The sequence below is a fragment of the Chiloscyllium plagiosum genome, chromosome 26 (genome assembly GCF_004010195.1).
Source record: "Chiloscyllium plagiosum isolate BGI_BamShark_2017 chromosome 26, ASM401019v2, whole genome shotgun sequence".
Classification (NCBI taxonomy): domain Eukaryota; kingdom Metazoa; phylum Chordata; class Chondrichthyes; order Orectolobiformes; family Hemiscylliidae; genus Chiloscyllium; species Chiloscyllium plagiosum.
The window spans coordinates 10,985,781-11,006,515 of NC_057735.1; the positions used below are offsets into that span (position 1 = coordinate 10,985,781).

Here is a 20,735-nt window from a genome sequence, read left to right on the forward strand (position 1 = left end):
TGGTCCTTTGGAATCTCCCCTGTAGATTAATCGATAAAGCTTCTCTCCCCTTTCACCTGTCCTCTTTGTGATTCATAACCTACATCCCGCTCAGGCCCGACCCCGATACATCTGTCCACTGTTTGTTCCATCCACATCCAACAATGTCCTTCAAATGGACCAGGACCCACAACATTAGCCTCCAGCAAGTGCTGTACCAGGGCAGCTCTCTCCAATTTGCAGACAAAAGTAACTGATACTGAGTCTCATTGTACACCCAGGGCTATTTTTCACACAATCCCCTTGACAATATTCACACATTTTTCTTATAGTGTGAAAACACAATGAACATCAAAACATGCAACAAGTGTGGAAACTTGGTTTTTTGCACCTCAACTTGTCAAAAATGGACAGCACAGTGTCTCAGTGGTTAGCACTGCTGCCTCACAGTCCCAATGACCTGGGTTCAGTTCAAACCTTGGGTGACTGTCTGTGTGTATTTTGCACGATTTCCTCTGTCTGTTTGGGTTTACTCCAGGTGCTACAGTTTTTTTCCATTTTCTACCAATGTGCAGGTTTGGCAGAATGGTCATGTTGAATTGCCCATAGTGTCCAGGGATGTACAGTCTCAGTGGGTTAGCCATGGGAAGTGTGTGGCTATGGGAACAGAGTAGGGTTCTGGGTCTGGTGGGATGCTCTTCAGATGGCTGATGCAGACCAGATGGGCCAAATGGCCTCTTTCTGCACTGTAGGGATTCTATAATTCTCAGTTACATTCCTCATTGACCATGAACCTGTTTGAGGTTTTAATGGAATGGGCCCAAACTGAATATGTGTTCATTTACAATGAGCCATTCACATGCACCATGCTGCAGACAGAAACATTTTTAGAAATAAAGCAATTTTGGGAGGAAAACTATTTTACCAGATTTAAAATTTAATTTAATAAAATTTTAAAATTATTGAATTCCATTGACGTTAATTTAGATTGTAATGTTTGGGATAAAAGTTCACATTGTTTCAGAATGATAGGTGGATTTGCAGCTTTTTAAATACAATGAGCTGAGAAGGACATTCATTTCTTTCAAAGCCTTGCCTTGTCAGTGTGTTTGCGAATATGGCAAGTTGCATTCACATAGCACCTTTAAAGATGTAAAGCTGGAGCAGAGAGATGGATGAGTGTAAGTTGGAAGATTCAAAGCCGGATAGTATGGTGTTGGAATCATTGAGTGTGAAACTAACAACATCATGGATGAGAGCTCTGTTGGACAGGGAGATGGATGGACTCAGTGGCAAAGGAAAGGTGATTGTGCTGGGATAAAGGCAATGGCTTCATTCTTCAGAGTTGTCAGGTATAATTTTATTGAAGTTGTGAAAATGCAGAGACAAGCACAATCACAGCAGGTTGGTATGTCAGAGACAGTCCTTAAACTGGACCAATGGGGATGGAGGCATCAACCATCACTATCAATCCTGAGCTGTATGTCTAGCTGTCTCCTTGGTGAGGTGAACAACTGCCATTCAGACTCAGGCTCAGCACTCACTGTCTGCTGGATATGAGCCACTGGCAAGAAGATTCAGGATATGGAGGCGCTGCTGTTGGACTGGGGTAGACAAAGCTGAAAGTCACACAACACCAGGTTATAGTCCAACAGGTTCATTTGAAAATACAAGCTTTCAGACCACTACTCCTTTGTCAGGGAGTCAGTGGGGCAGGATACAAAGGATACAGCATCGATAAGTAAAAGTTCAAAGGGACACACAACGAATGCAATGTGTTAGAGAAACCGAGATTGCTGTGAAGTCTGTAATCACGTAGAATGAGGATGGAGGTTTCGATTGATTAATATGTAAATCCCAGAATTTCTCTCAAGTCACTACCCCGATATATCTTAAGGTTTTATCAGTGAATAAAAATGTGACATCTCAGCTCAGACACTGTATTACAGGGATGAGGTGAGAATGTGTGTCCAATGAGGTTTTGTTTTGAATGTAGAATTTTATAAAATGTCACATTAACTCACTGCCAATAGACTATGTGCTTGCTGAACAAATAGAAATTATCTACAAATACAAATTTGCAAATGCAGTTCACTCCATAGACTTATATATGTGTGTGTGTATGTTTGTGTGTAGCAAGGGTAGAGTGTGGGAGAGAGACATAGGGATGATCTGCGTGAGTGAGAGGAGGAGAGTGTGAAAATTCAGGGGAAATGTTGTCTATGTCATATCTCCATTATGATGCCCCAAGTGTGTATCCTCATTCAAATGTCATCGACACCACCAAGGAGACTTGCACATTGCAGACTATCCCCTCACAGACTGACAATTCAGTGTATGACCATTGTAACTGAGAATTGCTGTCTTCCACTCATAGCCATGCAGTGCATTACAGAAATAGCAAACCCAAGTGGCTCTTTAAAACAAACGTATCTGATTACATTCATCTCGTTAACAAGACCCTGAGGATGAAAAGCGTTGTGGTCAATGATTGCTTGAGGCCATCACTATTAATGTTTATTTGTGGACAATGAGTGACCTGTTGTTGAAGTGTGAGTTGATGCCAGTGATAGGACTGAATCAGTGGATGTATGGTGGATGCAATTGCCCCGAATAGGTTTCAAATTCATAGAATTTTATTCTAACACCCTCCCTTACCCTCCCCATCCAAAATATGAATAAATGACTCCACCCCGACTCTGCAATTGGGTGTCAGTCATTTTACACAGTTTTTAGATTAGATTAGATTACTTTACAGTGTGGAAACAGGCCCTTCGGCCCAACAAGTCCACACCGCCCCGCCGAAGCGCAAACCACCCATACCCCTACATTTACCCCTTACCTAACACTACGGGCAATTTAGCATGGCCAATTCACCTGACCTGCACATCTTTGGCCTGTGGGAGGAAACCGGAGCACCCGGAGGAAACCCACACAGACACGGGGAGAATGTGCAAACTCCACACAGTCAGTCGCCTGAGGCGGGAATTGAACCCGGATCTCTGGCGCTGCGAGGCAGCAGTGCTAACCACTGTGCCACTGTGCCGCCCAGTTATTGTACAGTGACTGGGTCAGGATAGGTGAAGTGTCAACTGAGTGTTTTTGTGAGAAAAGCAGAAATAGCTGGAGAAACACAGCAGGTCTGGCAATGTCTGTGGAGCAAAAGCAGAATTACTGTTTTGGGTCTGTAGACCATACTTCAGAACTATTAGTAGCTTCGATAAGGTGCTCCATGTGTTGCAGACACCGGGAGTGAGGTGTTTCTGTGAATTAACAGCAGACTCTACCTGTGATGCAGAATGATCCTTCTTCCTCCCATTTTGTCCCTAATTTCCCATCAGAGCCATGTCTTTCAGACTTGCATAGCCCTTATTGGCCCTAACCCTCCACAATTTATTTCAATGCAAGAGGCCTAACAGGGAAGGCAGAGGAACTCAGGGCATGGTTAGGAACAGTGGACTAGAATATCAGAGTAAGTACAGAAATGTGTCTCAGGGATGGACAGGACTAGCAGCTTAATATTCCAGGATACAAGTGTTACAGAAAGGACAGAAAAGGAGGCAAGAGAGGAGGGGGAGTGACGTTTTGATAAAGGATACAGCTGTACTGAAGGAGGTTGTTCCCAGAAACACATCCTGAGAAGTTATTTGGGTGGAACTGAGAAATAAGAAAGGGATGATCACCTGTTGGGATTATATTATTGACCCCCTAATAGTCGGTGGGAAATTGAGAAACAAACTTGCAAGGAGATCTCAGTTATCTGTAAGAATAATAGAGTGGTTATGGTAGGGGATTTTAATTCTCCAAACATAGACTGGGACTGCCATAGTGTTAAGGGTTTAGATGGAGAGGAATTTGTTAAATGTGTACAAGAAAAATTGCTGATTCAGTATGTGGATATACCTACTGGAGAAGGTGCAAAACCTGACCTACTCTTGGGAAATCAGGCAGGACAGGTGACTGAGGTGTCAGTGGGGGAACACTTTGGGGCCAGCAACCGTAATTCTATTAGTTTTAAAATAGTGATGGAAAAGGATAGACCAGATCTAAAAATTGAAGTTCTATATTGGAGAAAGGAAAGGCTGGTAGGTGTAGTGAATGCTGGATGACTAAAGAAATTGAGGGTTTGGTTAAGAAAAAGAACGAAGCATATGTCAGGTAAAGACAGGATAGTTCTCTTCCTGAGAAGAGTATAAAACAGTAGGAGTATACTGAACAGAGAAATCAGGAGGGCAAAAAGGGGACATGAGATAGCTCTGGCAAATAGAAATAAGGAGAATTCAAATAGTTTTTACAAATAGTTTAAGGACAAAAGTGTAAGTCGGGAGAGAATAGGGACCCCTCAGAAAACGAACAGGAAATGACATCACCACAAACCCCAGGAACCCCATCTAGGAGAAAGCTATAAATAGAAAGCAGGAGACAACAGCTTCGCTTCACTTGGAGGTCGCCATTGATGATGTTACCTCGCCAGGTAATGAAACGTCTGGATATCAAACCTACAGCTCAGCGAGCAAACCTACACCCTAGAATAGGGCCCCTCAAAGATCAGCAAGGCTCCCTTTGTTTAGATTAGATTACTTACAGTGTGGAAACAGGCTCTTCGGCCCAACAAGTCCACACCGACGTGCTGAAGCGCAACCCACCCAGACCCATTCCCCTACACCTAACACTACGGCCAATTCACCGAGCCTGCACATTTTTGGACTGTGGGAGTAAACCGGAGCACCCGGAGGAAACCCACACAAATACGGGGAGAATGTGCAAACTCCACACAGTCAGTCACCTGAGGTGGGAATTGAACTTGGGTCTCTAGTGCTGTGAGGCAGCAGTGCTAACCACTATGTCACCAGTCCACTGTGTGGAGCTGCAGGAGATGGGAGAGATTCTAAATGATATTTTGCATTTGTATTTACTGTGCAAAAGGATATGGAAGATGTAGAATGTAGGGAAACAAATGGTGACATCTTGAAAAATGTCCATATTACAGAAAAGGAAGTGCTGGCAGTCAACGCCTAAAAGTGAATAAATCCCCAGGACCTGATCATTTATTCCCCAGAACTCTGTGGGAAGCCAGGGAAGTGATTACTGGGCCTCTTACTGAGATATTTGTATCTGGAGGTTGGCTAACATGGTGCCACTGTTTAAGAAGGGTGGTAAGGACAAGCCAGGGAACTATAGACCAGTAAGCCTGATGTCGGTGGTGGGCAATTTGTTGGAGGGAGTCCTGAGGGACAGGATTTACATGTATTTGGAAAGGCAAGGGATCATCAACATGGCTTTGTGCGTATGAAATCATATCTCACAAACTTGATTGAGATTTTTGAGGAAGTAACAAAGACGTTTGATTAGGGTAGAGAGGTAGATGTGATCTATATGGACTTCAGTAAGGCATTCAACAACGTCCCCCATGGGATACTGATTAGCAAGGTTAGCTCTCATGGAATACAGGGAGAACTAGCCATTTGAATACAGAAATAGGTTAAAGGTCGAAGACAGAGGATGGTGGTAGAGTGTTGTTTTTCAGACTGGAGGTCTGTGACCATGGGAGTTCCACAAGGATTGGAGCTGGATCAACTACTTTTCATCATTTAGCTCAATGATTTGGATGTGAGCCTAAGAGGTATAGTTCATAATTTTCAGATGACACCAAAATTGGAGGTGTAGTGGACAGCGAAGAAGCTTACCTCAGATCACAATGGGATCTTGATCAGATGGGCCAATGGGCTGAGAAGTGGCAGATGGAGTTCAAGTTAGATAAATGTGAGGTGCTGCATTTTGGGAAAGCAAACCTTAGCAGGACCTATACACCTTAATGGTAAGGCCCTTGGGAGTGTTACTGAACAAAGAGGCAATGGAGTGCAGGTTCATAGCTCCTTGAAAGTGGAGTCACAGATAGATAGGATAGTGAAGAAGGCGTTTGGTATGCTTTCCTTTATTGGTCAGAGTATTGAGTACAGGAGTTAAGAGGTCATGTTGCGGCTGTACAGGATTTTGGTTAGGCCACTGTTGGAATATTGCATGCAATTCTGGTCTCCTTCCTCTCGGAAAGATGTTGTGAAACTTGAAAGGGTTCAGAAAGGATTTACAAGGATGTTGCCAGAGTTGGAGGATCTGAGCTACAGGGAGAGGCTGAACAGGCTGGGGCTGTTTTCCCTGGATCTTCGGGGGCTGAGGGGTGACGTTATAGAGGTTTACAAGATCATTAGGGGCATGGATAGGATATATAGACATGGCCTTTTCATTGGTGTGGGGGAGTCCAGAACTAGAGGGCATAGATTTTGTGTGAGAGTGGAAAGTATAAAGTAGACCTAAGGGGCAACTTTTTATGCAGAGGCTGGTGCGTGTTTGGAATGAACTGCCAGAGGAAGTGGTGGAGGCTGGTACAATTACAACATTTAAAAGGTACCTGGATAGGTATATGAATAGGAAGAGTTTGGAGGGATATGGGCCAAGTTCTGGCAGGTAGGACTAGATTGGACTCAATATCCGGTTGGCATGGACGAGTTGGACCGAAGGGTCTGTTTCCGTGCTGTACATCACTATGACTCTATAACTCTACGTGAGGGACAATATGACAGTGATCTGGGAATATGTCATTTCCTTTTGCTCTCTGGCGCCTCCTATGTTGTATGAGAGTCCCAGAAAGGGGGATTTGATGCTGTATTTCCTCTTTCGATCAGACTCAGGTTTCTTTGTTTACATATTTATTAATGTATGCACGGGAGCTGTACATCCCATCAAATGTTGAATAAATCAATTTGTTTGAATAACAACAAATGTATTTTATTATTTTAACAGATAACAAGGTTCCATCCAATCAAACTATTACACACTAACTCACTTATATTTACATTGTCTTCATTCCAGATTAGGACACATGACTATGTTATCCAATGAGATTTAAACAAGGGAATGGGCAGGGTGAACAGCCAAGGTATTTTTCCTCAATGGGGTTGTCCAAAACTAGAGGGCACGGGTTGAAGGTGAGAGAGAAATTATTTCAAAATGACCTGAGGAGTAACTTTTTCACACAAAGGATGGGCATGTGTGTGAAACGATCTGTCATACGAAATGGTGGAGGCTGGTTCAATGACAGCATTTAACAGCATGAGGCCACCATGGAGAGAGATGAGGCAGGAACAGAGTAGGCCATTCAGCCCCTCGAGGGTCCCTCAGCATTCACCTGCATCAGAGCAGATCTTCCACCTGAATATCATTTTACTTGCACTACCACCCCATGTCCCTCCATATCTTTATTACCCAGAACATTATCGATCTCTGTTTTGAATATACTCAAGGCTGGTCCCTCCAGAGCTCTCTGGAGCAGAGAATTCCAACAAACCAACACCCTCTGAGTGAAGAAATTCCTGCTCATCTCAGTCACAAATGGTCAACCCATTCTTCTCAAACTGTGTCTCCTGCTTCGAAACCCCTCCACCCAGGGCCACCTCATTGATGGGGAACTTAGAGTGCTCAAAATCATTCGTGTAAAGGCCATGATGCTCACCTAATGTTTTCATGTAAACAATGTGACTGAAACAGAACAAATCACCAGGAGAGTGAAGAGTACCCAGCGTATCCCATCCCAGGCAACGTAACTGTGTAAAACAGAAGAAATACAAAATAATTTGAAGGAAACAAGACAGCTTGATGTTTTAAACATTTATCCACTGTTCACACTGCAGTATATTGTAGCAAAATAAAACAGCACAGCTAAAATTAATTTACAGTTTAATTTTTGATTGACTTGAACAATGTATGAAGGCCAAATGCAACAAGTTTCAGTTCCACGTCCTGTCATGCTCAGCATCTTGTTATCAATGAGGATTATTAGATGTGGATGTATATTTACAGTAGCACTGCAGTCTGGTGTAATATTCCAGTGGGTGAGATGTCTCTTCAGTGAGTGAGGAACTCAGAATATCATCATCCCACACTGCTCCTGCACCTTCTAACAGGCAAGGCTTAACCAGCTGGAACCAGACAGCCTCCCACCTGCTCAGTTTGGGAATAATGTTTAACATGAGAAAACGGAGGAGGAGAAAATGTGAGAGAATGTAATGTCCCTGGCAACCAGACGCTCTGACTCAACAAAATCTGTCACTTCTTTGACATATACAACACCATGAGCTTAGATGAATAATGAAGCATTTAACCTGGGATAGGGCATTTCCTGTTATGAATGTCCAATAACGTAAATAACAACATTGTAAATGTTACGATGTGGAAATTGAACCCCTTTGCTAATTAAACCTAAAGTTAAAACACTCAGAAAAGCTTGCCTTCAGCTCACCAGTAAGGAAGCGCACATAATGACATTGCATGAAATCAGTGACCATTGACATTCTGATAAGTTATCACCTCAAATTGAAACTTATTGCAAGCCTTTGCTAAGTCACTTATTCTCACTGGAATCAATGCTAATGGAAACATTGACAATGAAATTGTTCTACCTTTTCCTGACAGACTTGGGTCCTGCCGATGTTCCTGTTGCTGTTGGTGATATTGTTTTGAATGTTGTTGATGATTTTGTTGAGGATTTGTCACAAGTATATTCCCTTCCTATTGAGACATAAGGTAATATTCAGCTTCATCTGAGTCTCAGTTACAGACAACCAAGAGAGCACTCTTCACCAATGGAACCTCAGGACTCGTTGTGAATAAAGGATTTTGTTGAATTCGTTTGTCTCTAACTCCCCCTGCCTGGAGAGATGTGGTAGTAACCAAGTTTGCATATAACTTGTATTTTGTTCCTTGCCCAGACATTGATGCTACTGTATTTTTATTAAAGCATTTGAAAGCCTGAGGTTGGGTGGGACTATATTACTTGGCGAAACATATCTCACAGTCACAGACACTTCAGGATCTGGGCTGAAACTGAGGTATTCAATTACAAACAGTGACACCCGTCCATCAGCATGTCATGCCTGATGTGACCCTGACTAAGATGGAGTCTGACACCATTATCCCCTCAGGTCACATGCTACGATACAGTGATGACTTTATCTATTAAAGGTATAACACACACAAGCTGTGAGATGTAACACAAAGCTGGAGTGAAGCACGCATGCATTTTCTGAAGCTTTATTACAATCTTGTCCATTCTCATAAATAAGTTAACACCTTGTTCAAATTTGTTCAAATATCATAGAGACATAATGTGATGAGGTACAGTTATTTGTAAATATGAAAGAAACTGAACCAATGAGCAGTTTGAATAAACATTGAATGAATGTGTCAGCCTCAGTGTTTGTATAAAACTTACCGATGCTGCTGATTTATATCATGGAACTCCAGCCCCTCTCTGCTACACTGGGAACTCAGACACAAACCATTTCACTGGGTTTTGTTCCCTGAGTAATTGAGGCTGTACAGTAATATTGATGATGTTGCCGTGTGAAGGATTGACAATGTAGATCCGGTTTATTGGTGTCAGAGATCTTTGAATCTTAAGATAGGGTTTTCTCAGACCATGTGTAGTGAATGGGGAGAGATCCTTGGACAGACTCACAGGAGACTGTCACTGAACTCCCAGAACATGAGACATTTGGTTGGGATTAAAATTGAAGTCCAGGAACAGAGACGGCTTCTTTGGGAAATAAACATTTGTTTCAAAACTGACTGTAATTGTAAAGCCAAAAACCTCCAACACTTTGCCCTTCACTATCCCATTCAGTGTCATAGACACATATGGCACAGAAATAGACCCTTCGGTTTCGTACGTCTGTGTCAAACAGGTTTCTCAAAATAAACCAGTCCCACTTGCTTGAATTTGGCGCATATCCCTCCAAATCTTTCTTATTCATGTACAATCCAAATGTCTTTTTGATGTTGCAACTGCCCCTTCATTTCCCATGTCCTCTGGCATTTCATTCCACATATAAAACACTCTCTGCGTGAAAATATTGTCCCTCAGATTCCTTTCAGATCTGTCTCCTCTCACCGAGAAAACATGACCCCTCACTTTGAACTCTCCCAGCCTAGTGAAAGAAACCTTTGCTAAACACCTTATCTAGACCCCTCATGATTTTATAAACCTCGATAAAGTCACCTCCCAACCTCCTCTGCTCCAGGGGAAAACGTCCCAGCCTATCCTTATCACTCAAACCCTCCAGTCACAGCAACATCTTAGGAAATCTTTTCTGAAACCTCTTCAATTTAATAATAACCTTCCTGAAGCAGGATGACTCGAACTGTACACACGAAACCAAAAGTGGTCTCAGCATCATTCTGTACAAGCTCAACATGATGTTCCAACTCCTACACTCATTGGTCTGAGCAATGATAGTAAGCATGCTAAATACCTTCTTAACCACCCTCTCTACCTGTGATGCAAATGTCAAAGATCCCCAGGGTCTCTCTGTTTGACAGCACTACCCCAGGCTGTACTTTTAATTGTGTAACTCCTGTCCTGTTTTGTTTTACCAAAAGGCTATACCCCACATTGAACAAAATAAACTCCATCTGCCAATCCTCAGCGCATTGACCCAATTGATCAAGATCCCTTTGTAATCATAGATAACTTTTGTCACTGTCAACGATACCACCAATTTTGGTGTCATTCATAAACTTACAAACCATGCCATCTAAATTGTCATCCATATTGTTTATATAATTTACACCGATCCCTGCAGAACACCACTGGTCACAGGCCTCCAGTCCAAAAAAATGATCCTCCACACCCTCTGTCTCCTGCCATCAAGGTAATTTTGTATTCAATTCGCAAGCACACCCTGAATCCCATGTGATCTAACTTTACAAATTACTCCTGAATGTGGAACCTTGTTACAAAAGTCCATGGAGACAACAATTACTGTTCCCCCTCATCAAGCTTTTTGCTTAAATCCTGAAAAAAATGGAACCAAGTTTGTGATGCACGACTTCCCACGCTCTATCCCTAATTAGTTCTTGCCTCTCCAAATATATGTCAATCCAATCTTTAAAAACCCTCTGCAACAACAGTCCAAAGATGTGCAGGTTATGTGAATTGGACATGATAATATACAGGTTAGGTGCGTTAGACAGGGGAAATGTTTCTGTGTAGGATGCTCGTCGGAGGGTTGGTGTGGAATTGTTGGGCCGAATGGCCTGTTTCACACTGTACGGAATCTGTCATTCTATGATTCTCACTTACCCACCATTGATATCAGATTCACAGATATGTAATTCCCACACTGGGGGGACCAACAATTTCTTCCCTAATTTCCACACTGTCCTGGGATGCATTTGATCAGGTCCTGGAGATTTATCTTTTAAGATTTTCAGGACTTCCTCTTTCTGTAATGTAGACTGTTTTCATGATATCAATGTTCATTTCCCTGAATTCCCTAACCTCCATGTCTTTCTCCACAGTAAAATATTCAAAATATTTGTTGAGTATTTCTCCCATCTTCTGTGGTTGCACACAATGACGATCCCGGTTACTTTTTTCCCTGAATCTGAGAGTTGGTGTGTTACATTGGGGTTTGTTAAAGGGTTTGGGCTGGTAACTACAACCCAGATATCCCACTTGTTTAAAACCACGGGTTTCACATGGGGCTGTCACTTGCTGATATTGGCGGTGGTCACATCCACCCTCTTGGGGTTGGTTTTCTGATCTTGCAGGAATAATGGGAAACCTCATCCACAGACACACAACCCACCAAAGATTTTTCATCTACTGAACCATAAGGATTCATGAGGCAGACTGATGAGGTTCCCCATCTCCAAGGGATACACAGGCAAAATGGCTTGGGTGTGTTTGAAGTGGGTAATTTCTGCAACAATTAACCTGTTAGCTCATTATCTTTTAGTCTTTAATAGACAGCTTTTGTTGCCCATTCCTAATTACCCCTGACTGAGTGGTTTTCTAGGCCATTTGAAGAGGGCAGTTAAGGACAAACCAATTGCTGGAGTCCCATGCAGAGCAGACCTGGAAAAGGCAGCAGATTTCCTTCCCTAAAGGACATTGATGAATCAGATGGGTTTTGGTACTTTACAGAATCTGAGGCGATCCCAAAATCCCTCCCATCCTGTGAGTTACTGAGTTGAAGGAAGTAAACAGTTGGAATGCAGCAATATTTAGAAGTTAATTTACAGCAGCCAACAGCATTGAAAAAATTCTCTCAAAAATCTGGTTGTTTTTCGTAACATTGATTGAGGAATGAATGCTTGCTCAGACACCAGGAGAACCTCTATTCTGTAAATAGTTTACAAATGATGCCATTCCTAAAGGGAGAACAGGTTCTCAGTTTGTCACCTCATCGACACTGTCTCACCTGCCACAGCACAGCATTACTTCTCTCTGCTGGGCAGTGGGATCCAGCTGAATTTTAACCCCGAAGGGGAACTGGAACCCCCAACATGCTGCCATCAGAAGTGAGAGTGCAGCCACATGAGCTGCTGCTGATAGTTCCAAATACAGTTCCCGGGTGTCACTTTGACTTGATGCTGACTTGCTTCTTCTCTGACAGCTCAAACAGATCATATCAGGAAATGGCTGCAGGCAATATTTACAGATATTTCATTGTACAACTGATCTCCACTCTATCCCCAATATTTGTCCAATATTTGGACACAACAGTCATGGACTGAATTTAATAATTCCATCTGTTATAAAAATGCAAATTATAAGACAATCAAGTGCTATTTTAACTTGTGGGGATTTTTAGAGGTTTTGCCATGATTTTGCATGCTGTCAGTAGTATTTTATGTACCTACTCATTTTCCCATTACAGTACAAACCATTGGTGTAGATCAGAACTGACAATGAAAACCTGCATTATATAATTTGCAATTTTCAAGTGTGGAGATAATAAGTAAACATTGTTTACATCACACTTACTGATGCTGTTGATATGTATCCCGTAACTGCAGTTCTTCTCTCTTACATTGCTGACTGAGACATGAACAATTTCACTGGGTTTTGTTCCCTGAGTATTTGAGGCTGTGCAGTAATATTGATGATGTTTCTGTGTGAAGGATTGACAATGTAGATCCAGTTTATTGGTGTCAGAGATCATTGAATCTTGAGATGGGGTCTTTTCAGACCATCTGTAGTGAATGGGGAGGGATCCCTGGGCAGATTCACAGGAGACTGTCACTGAACCCCCAGAATATAAGACAATTGGTTTGGATAAATATCGAAGCCCAGGAACAGAGAAAGAAACAATTATTCCGTGAGAAAATTCAAATATTCCCCAATTGTACTAACATTGTGACTGAAACAGAGCAAATCACCAGGAGAGTGAAGAGTACCCAGTGTATCACATCCCAGACAACGTAACTGTGTAAAACAGAAGAAATACAAAATCATTTGAAGTAAACAAGACTGCTTCATATTTCAAGTACATATTCCCTTGTTAGATTAGATTCTCTACAGTGTGGAAACAGGCCCTTCGGCCCAACAAGTCTGCATTGACCCTCTGAAGAGTAACCGACCCGGATCCTCTCCCCTACATTTACCCCGGCTCTGGGCAATTTATCATTGGATTGTGGAAGGAAACCAGAGTACCCAGAGGAAACCCAAGCAGACACAGGGAGAATGTGCAAACTCCACACAGACAGTCACCTGAGGTGGGAATCAAACCCAGGTCCCTGGCGCTGTGAGGCAGCAGTGCTAACCACTGAGCCACCATGCCGCCCCTGTTAGCCTGTTACACTGCAGTATAATGTACCAAAGTAAAGCAGCAAAGCTAACGCTGTTTCGTGGGAAAATTAAATTACCGTGTATTTTATTACTAACCTGAACAACAGATAAAGTTCAAATGAAAGAATCCTCTGTAGTACGTCCTGTAAAGGTATTTATACCCAATGAGGCAGTCTTTATGTCAGCTCCCGTCAGGTGTAGACAAAGCTAGTACTGACAAATCAGCAGATGGACAGAACAGTTTCTGGTCTGAATGTGCCTTACAGCCACAGAAAGGAGCAATAGATAAAGGTTAAATGAAACAAGTTGCAGTAACATGTCCTGTCATGGTCAGCCCAATGTTATACGTGCGGATTATAAGGTTAAATAGTTGGAAATTTACAGGAGGCTCTGCAGTCTGGTGTAATATTCTAGTGTGTGAGAAGTCTCTCTTCAGTGAGTGAGGAACTCAGAATATCATCATCCCACAATGCTCCTTGTGCCTTCTAACAGGCAAGACTTATCCAGCTGAAACCAGACAGCCTTCCACCAAAACAGTTTGGGAACAATGTATAACACAAGAGAATGGAGGAGGAAAAGATGACATACGGCATCAATGTGGATTTCATCAGTTTCCTCATTTCCCCTCCCCCATCTTATCCCAGATCCAATCTCCCAACTCGGCATCACCCTCATGACCTGTCCTACCAGTCCATCTTCCTTCCCACCTATCCACTCCACCCTATTCTCTGCCCAATGACCATGGCCCCCACCTCCATCCACCTATCACACTCTACGCTACCATCCCCCCAGCCCCACCTCCCTCTCATTTATCTCTCAGTCCCCTGGCCTACATTCCTGATGAAGGGCTCTTGCCCAAAACGTCGAATCTCCTGCTCCTCGGATGCTGCTTGACCTGCTGTGCTTTTCCAGCACTACACCCTCGACTGTGATCTCCAGCATCTGCAGTCCTCACTTTCTACTCAAGAAGGTAATGTCTCTGTCAGTGATTCTCCAGAACACCCTGGCTTAAAAAGCTATCGTTATTGGTCTTTAAAAAATACCGTGAGCCGAGATAAATAATGGAGCAGTGAATTTTAATGCTGAAAACAGCACCACAATCTGGAACGTTCCAAACAGAAAGTTGCTACTTCCTGTTATGAATTTCCAATTACATAAATAGCAACATTGTAAGGAAGGTAACAGAATAGCACTGTATAAAATCAGCCATCATTTCGATTCTGATAAATTATCATCAGAAATTGAAAATTATTGTAGACCTTTATGCTAAATCACCGATTCTCTCTTGGAATCAATGAAATCTTGTCCATGAAATTGTTCCATCTTTTCCTGACAGACTTGGATCTGAAGATGATCTTGTTGTTGGTGACATTGTTGAAGAGACTGCACAAGTATATTCACTTCCTATTGAGACATCAGAAAATATTGAGCTTCATCTGGGTCTCACTTACAGACAACCAAGAGAGCTCTCCTCACCAATGGAACCTCACGGCTTGTTGTGAACAATGGATTTTGTTGAATTCATTTCTCTCTAACTCCCCCTCTCTGGAGAGATGTGGTAGTGACCTCGCTTGAACATACTTCTCCAGGCGAGTTTGGATCCTCGCCTGGAGATTGATGCTCCTGTATCCTTATTAAAGCATTTGAAAGGCTGAGGTTGGTGGGACTGTATTCCTGAGATCCCTTTTCTTATCCTTTTCAAACATAAAGGAATATTCCAGTCACTGAGCTGGTCAATGTCCCCCGCTGGACAATGTTTTTCTGGGGGATCCAGCAGCCACTGCACTGTCCTGTGAAACCCTTGATATGGAGGTGCTGGTATTGGACTGGGGTGGACAAAGTTAGAAGTCACACAACACCAGGTTATAGTCCAACAGCAGGATCATAGGACACAGAATTTATAGCAAAAGATCATCGTGTCATGCAACTGCTGTGATATATTGAACAAACCTGGATTACTGTTAAGTCTTTCACCTTATAAATTGAGTTGCAGATTTCGATTCATTAATATGTAAATCCCAGAACTTCTATATCGCATCAGCTGTGTCCTATGATCCTGCCCCACTTGCTACCTGATGAAGGAGCAGTGCTCTGAAAGCTTGTACTTCAAATAAACCTGTTGGACGATAACCTGGTATTGTGTGATGTTTAAATCTGTAATATCCACTTGTTACTGAATGAGCTTTCAAAGTGTTTTGGACTCTTGCCTCATCTAAATGTGTATACCTAAAAGGTCAGAACTTATGTTTGGTCCTTAAACATGAGGACAAGGAATGGGTCTTGTATAACTGACAAATCAATAGATGTTTATTGCAACATCTGGTCTAAACATATCTCAAAGCCACAGGCACTTCAAGGTCTGGACTGAAACTGACGTGTTTGGTTACACACAGTGAAATACTTCCATCAGCATGCCATGCTTGAAGTGACACAAAGTAAGATGGAGTCAGACACCATTATCCCCTCATGCCACATGCGATGATACAGTGATTAAAGACAGAACACATCCAAGCTGTGAGATGGAACACAAAGCTGGAGTGCAGCATTTATATGTATTCTGGAGCTACATTACAATTTTGTCCATTTTCAAAACTAAATCAATAATTGTTCAAAGGTCAAAGAGACGTAATGTGATGAGCTGCAGTTGTTCGTAGTTAGACAAGAAACTTAACCAATGAGCAGTTTAAATAGACATTGAATGAATGTGTCAGCCTCGGCGTTTGTATAAAACTTACCGATGCTGCTGATTTATATCATGGAACTACAGCACCTCTTTGCTACCCTGGTAACTGACACATGAACAATTTCACTGGACTTTGATCCCTGAGTCTTTGAGGCTGTGCAGTAATATTGATGATGTTGCTGTTTGAAGGATTAGGTCAAAAACCACACAACTCCGGGCTGTAGTCCAACAGGTTTATTTGAAAACATGAGCTTTCAGAAAACTGCTCCTCCATCAGGCCGGAGTGAGACTGGTTTTATTTTCAAAGTAAGAGTTTATAAAATGTCAAATTGTCTGACTACCTACAAATTGTGTGCTTTTTAAACAATAAATCTGTGGGGTGAATTTGCACTTGCAGATTTGTGTTTGCAGATACATTCTATTTTCTTTAGAAAGCACAAATTTAGAAATTTGTAGACAGTCAATGTATCATTTTATAAACTCTTACTTTGGGGAAAAAAAACTGCCTGACTCCAACTGAGGACACCAAACAAAACATCACACCTAAAATACACTGTCTGACCAGAGGTGTCACCTCCTTTCTATTGATAATACCTTAAGTTGCCTCAGGACAGCCACTTGAAAGAAATTCTAGGATTTATATATTAATCAATCGAAACCTGCACTTCCATTCTAAATGATTGAAGATTTAAGAGCCATCTTATGTGTGTTCAATTCGCTTGCATGAGTTGTATGACCCTTTGATTATTTCCTTATAAATTCTGTGTCTGAAATCTTTCTGTCTAATATCCCCTGATGAAGGAGCGACACTCCGAAAGCTAGTGTTTCCAAATAAACCTGTTGGACTCTAACCTGGTGTTGTGTGATTATTGACCTTATCCAACCCAGTCCAACACCGGCACCTCCACATGGATTGAAGGATTGATGATGTAGATCCAGTTTATTGGAGTCAGGGATCTTGAGATGGGGTCTTCTTGATTTGGTAGTGAACGGGGAGGGATCCCTGGGCAGACTCACAGGAGATTGGCACTGTGCCCACTGAACGTGAGACATTTGGTTGTCATCAAAATTGAAGTCCAGGAACAGAGATGGCTTCTTTGGGAAAGAAACAATTATGGCAAAACAGACTGTAATTGAAAAGACAAAAAAAGCCCCACTTTACCCTTCATTATCCCAACCAGTGTCATAGATTCATATGGCACAGAAATAGACCCTTCAGTACAATATGTCCAGGCCGAACAGGTTTCTCCCATTAAACTAGTTCTACTTGCCTGCATTTGTCTCACGTCCCTCCAAACCTTTCCTGTTCACTTACCAATCCAAATATCTTTTAAATGTTGGAACTGTACCTTCATCTACCGTGTCCTCTGCCATTTTATTCTACATATGGATCACCCACTACATGAAAACGTTGCCCCTCAGGTCCCTTTCACAGTAAAATATGCCCCTTACTTTGTACTCTCCTGCACTACGGAAATAAAAACCTTTTCTATTCATCTGACTGATACCCCTCACGATTTTATAAACTTTGGCAAGGTCTCACCATAACCTATCCTTATAACTCAAACCCTCCGGTTTTAGCAATATCTTGATAAATCTTTTCTGAACCCTCTCCAGTTGAATAATAACCTTACTCTTGCAGGGTGACCAGAACTGGACACAGTGCTCCAAAAGTGGCCTCAGAAATGTCCTGTTCCAACTCTGATACTCAGAGGTCAAAGCAATGTAGACAAGCGTGCTAAACACCTTCTTAACCTGAAAGCTGAGGTCTCTCTGTTGAAAAGCACTACCCAGGGCCCGACCATTAAGTATAAAGTCCTCCCCTTATTTGTTTTACCAAAATGCAATACCTCGCATTCATCCAAATTAAACTCCATCTGCCATTCATCAGCCCATCGACCCTATTGATCAAAATACCTTGGTAATCTTAGATAATCTTCTTCACTGTTGACTATTGACCAAATTTGATGTCATCCAAAAACCCATTACCCATGTCTCCTGACTTCCTATCCAAATTGCTGATATAAATTGCACCAGTCCCTGCGAAACACCACTAATCACAGACCTCCCATCCAAAAATACCCTTCAACACCACCCTCTGTCTCTTGCCACTGCAAGCGGGCATCAGAGCCGCCCCGCATTTGCCACGGGACTATGCCTACATCAGGAAACGATAAGAATTCATTTTTGTGTTTTAAACAGCAGTCGCAGCTTTAAACCCACAAAAACTCAGCACGTCTGCCCACATGACTGGGAGATAGGAGACAGAGGACAATAGAATCCACACTAGACCAACATTACCCACGACTCATGGGCCAAAACTCCGGGATTAATTAAATATGGAAACCCATCTCCTAATCACATCAAGAGGCTGACTGAAACACACACATACCCATCGATACGGAGCCATTCTGACACAAAGGACAGGCATCCACCAGACAGGTACGGACAGACCAATACACACCAACACCCCAAGGGAACAAAGGGGGTGCTAGCCCCTGCCCTCACAGAGAGAGACAAGCAGATAATACCCGGACCTGTTTTACATAAACCAATTAGCACCCTATTGTGCATGCCCTGCAACTCTCCTGGGACGGCAGGAAACAGCCTATTCGCATCTACTCCAGTGATGTGGGATCCTCAAATCCCACACATCCTGACGACTAAAAGTATATAATATGAAGCTGCGTGTGGAAACAGCAGAGCAGCCAAGATTCGGACCTTGGTTGACCTCCGCCGGTATTACTGCAGTAATAAACGTTACCGATTGTTGAACCTCACTCTGGGCTCGGACTGATATCATTTCATCCGCGCTAACAATTGGGGGCTTGTCCGGGATAACGACGGCTGCTGGATCCCTGCGACGGCACTGGGTGAGTATCTTTACTCTTTTACTTCTCGCATAGAAGTCTCCCAGTGCCCCGCAAGGGACTTCACTGCTGGCTGTTATCTGAACCTGTGAACAGAGTGAGTCCGGCAGTCGTGTAACGGTAGAGTACTCTTTAAAAGTGTGTGTGTGTGAGTGATCCTTCGCGGGTGGGCGATTGGGGTCGCGGAACACTAGTAAAAGTGTGCATGATTATTATTGTCATTTATTGTCAATGTGCTACTGTGACTGACGGACTATCCTTGGACCGACGACTTTAGGTACGAGACCCCGACAGATTGACCCCCCCTGTTTAAAAACCGACCAAACAAGCCTTCCTGGTTGACCTCTGCAGTGTGAGTTAGGGGACCCCATTGTACGTTGAGCCAGGTTTTAGCGCCTTCCTTGCGTACGCGGTAGAGGCTGGGAGGTCTACGCGCGCGCTACAAGAAGGGAAGTCCTCCAAACCAGCCCAAGACACGGGGCCTTTGGGCCAACCGGCGGTTATACGCTCTGCCCATTGACCTCGCGGTCCCGAGGTATTGGCCTCTGTAGGATCAGGTGCGGTTAGGTCTGACTTCACCCCCCCCCCGCCTTGCACTCGGGCCCCTGGTTCACGCCCAGTATTTGTGGGGTACACACGGCCCCTGAACGTCAGGCGGTGAGAGAGAGACTTACGGAAACCCGGGGTTGCGTGCTTGGGAATCGACACGCCGTCTGTAACTATTCCCCCCCTGCCCAGAATGACCCGCGGGGCTAGGGTTCGTCTTGAAGGGGGTGGACTCCCCGACTGGGAGATTAATAAGCCAGTGCCAGCGACATCCCTAGCAAGCCTGCTAGCTTTATTTTAAATTAGCTTCTGCTAAGTTACACTCGCTGCGCCACTACCATGGGTGGGAGCACGGCCGAAGACCTAGATTGGGGGCCAGAGGGTTCCCTTACCCGTTTTATAGCCGACAAGAATAAAACACTTATTAAGGCTATGCTTCGCTCAGGCTGGGAGCCTGCTGACCCGCTGGATGTATAGCGCGAGTGGTGGGCCCGCCAGAAGAAAGATAGGTACGAGAAAGCTTGCGTCCTGGTGCTACAGGCACACGTCAGGCTTGCTGGCAAGGTTCAGCTTTATGTCCAAGACAAGAAGCAGCAGGCCACGGAGCACCTAGAAGCCCAGGCGCTTGCTGCCCGTACGGTTTTACCGACCTTAACCGATGCACCCAGTGCCCCGACGTCCCCCACCTGGGACTGGGAGGAGCTCACGGACAATCAGGACCCCCGGGAATCGTGCTTGGGCTATGCCCGTGTAGCCCCGGTGAAAGTTGAATATACCCCCGGGGGAGGGGAGAGGGGACGGGCCACGACCCTTGCCCATAACCCCCGCTTTAAGATGACCTATGTCTCCCTGACCCCGGGCGACACCATCAAACCTCTGGACAGGCTCCCCGCCCTTAAGCCCCGGCACAATAACGCAAAATTTTGGCAGAGGCTTAGGGAGATGCAGATCTGCCACAACCTTCACAATAGGGACGTGGCTGGCCTGGTTCGGACCAAACTCCCGGAGAACCTGTGGTCCAGGCTCC

General features: G+C 43.6%; 1 protein-coding gene across 1 annotated transcript in view; it reads right to left on the reverse strand.

Annotated features, from left to right (window-relative positions):
• Positions 1-6,959: 6,959 nt before the first annotated feature.
• The window catches only part of LOC122562925, a 105,914-nt gene continuing 92,138 nt past the window's right edge, over positions 6,960-20,735 (reverse strand). Inside the window, exons 15-16 of the mRNA XM_043716227.1 lie at positions 8,436-8,544; positions 6,960-7,580 (exon numbers count right to left, since the gene is read on the reverse strand). Coding sequence (XP_043572162.1) covers positions 7,499-7,580; positions 8,436-8,544 — 191 coding nt within the window. The 3' untranslated portion in view covers positions 6,960-7,498. The remainder of the gene's footprint in view (positions 7,581-8,435; positions 8,545-20,735) is intronic.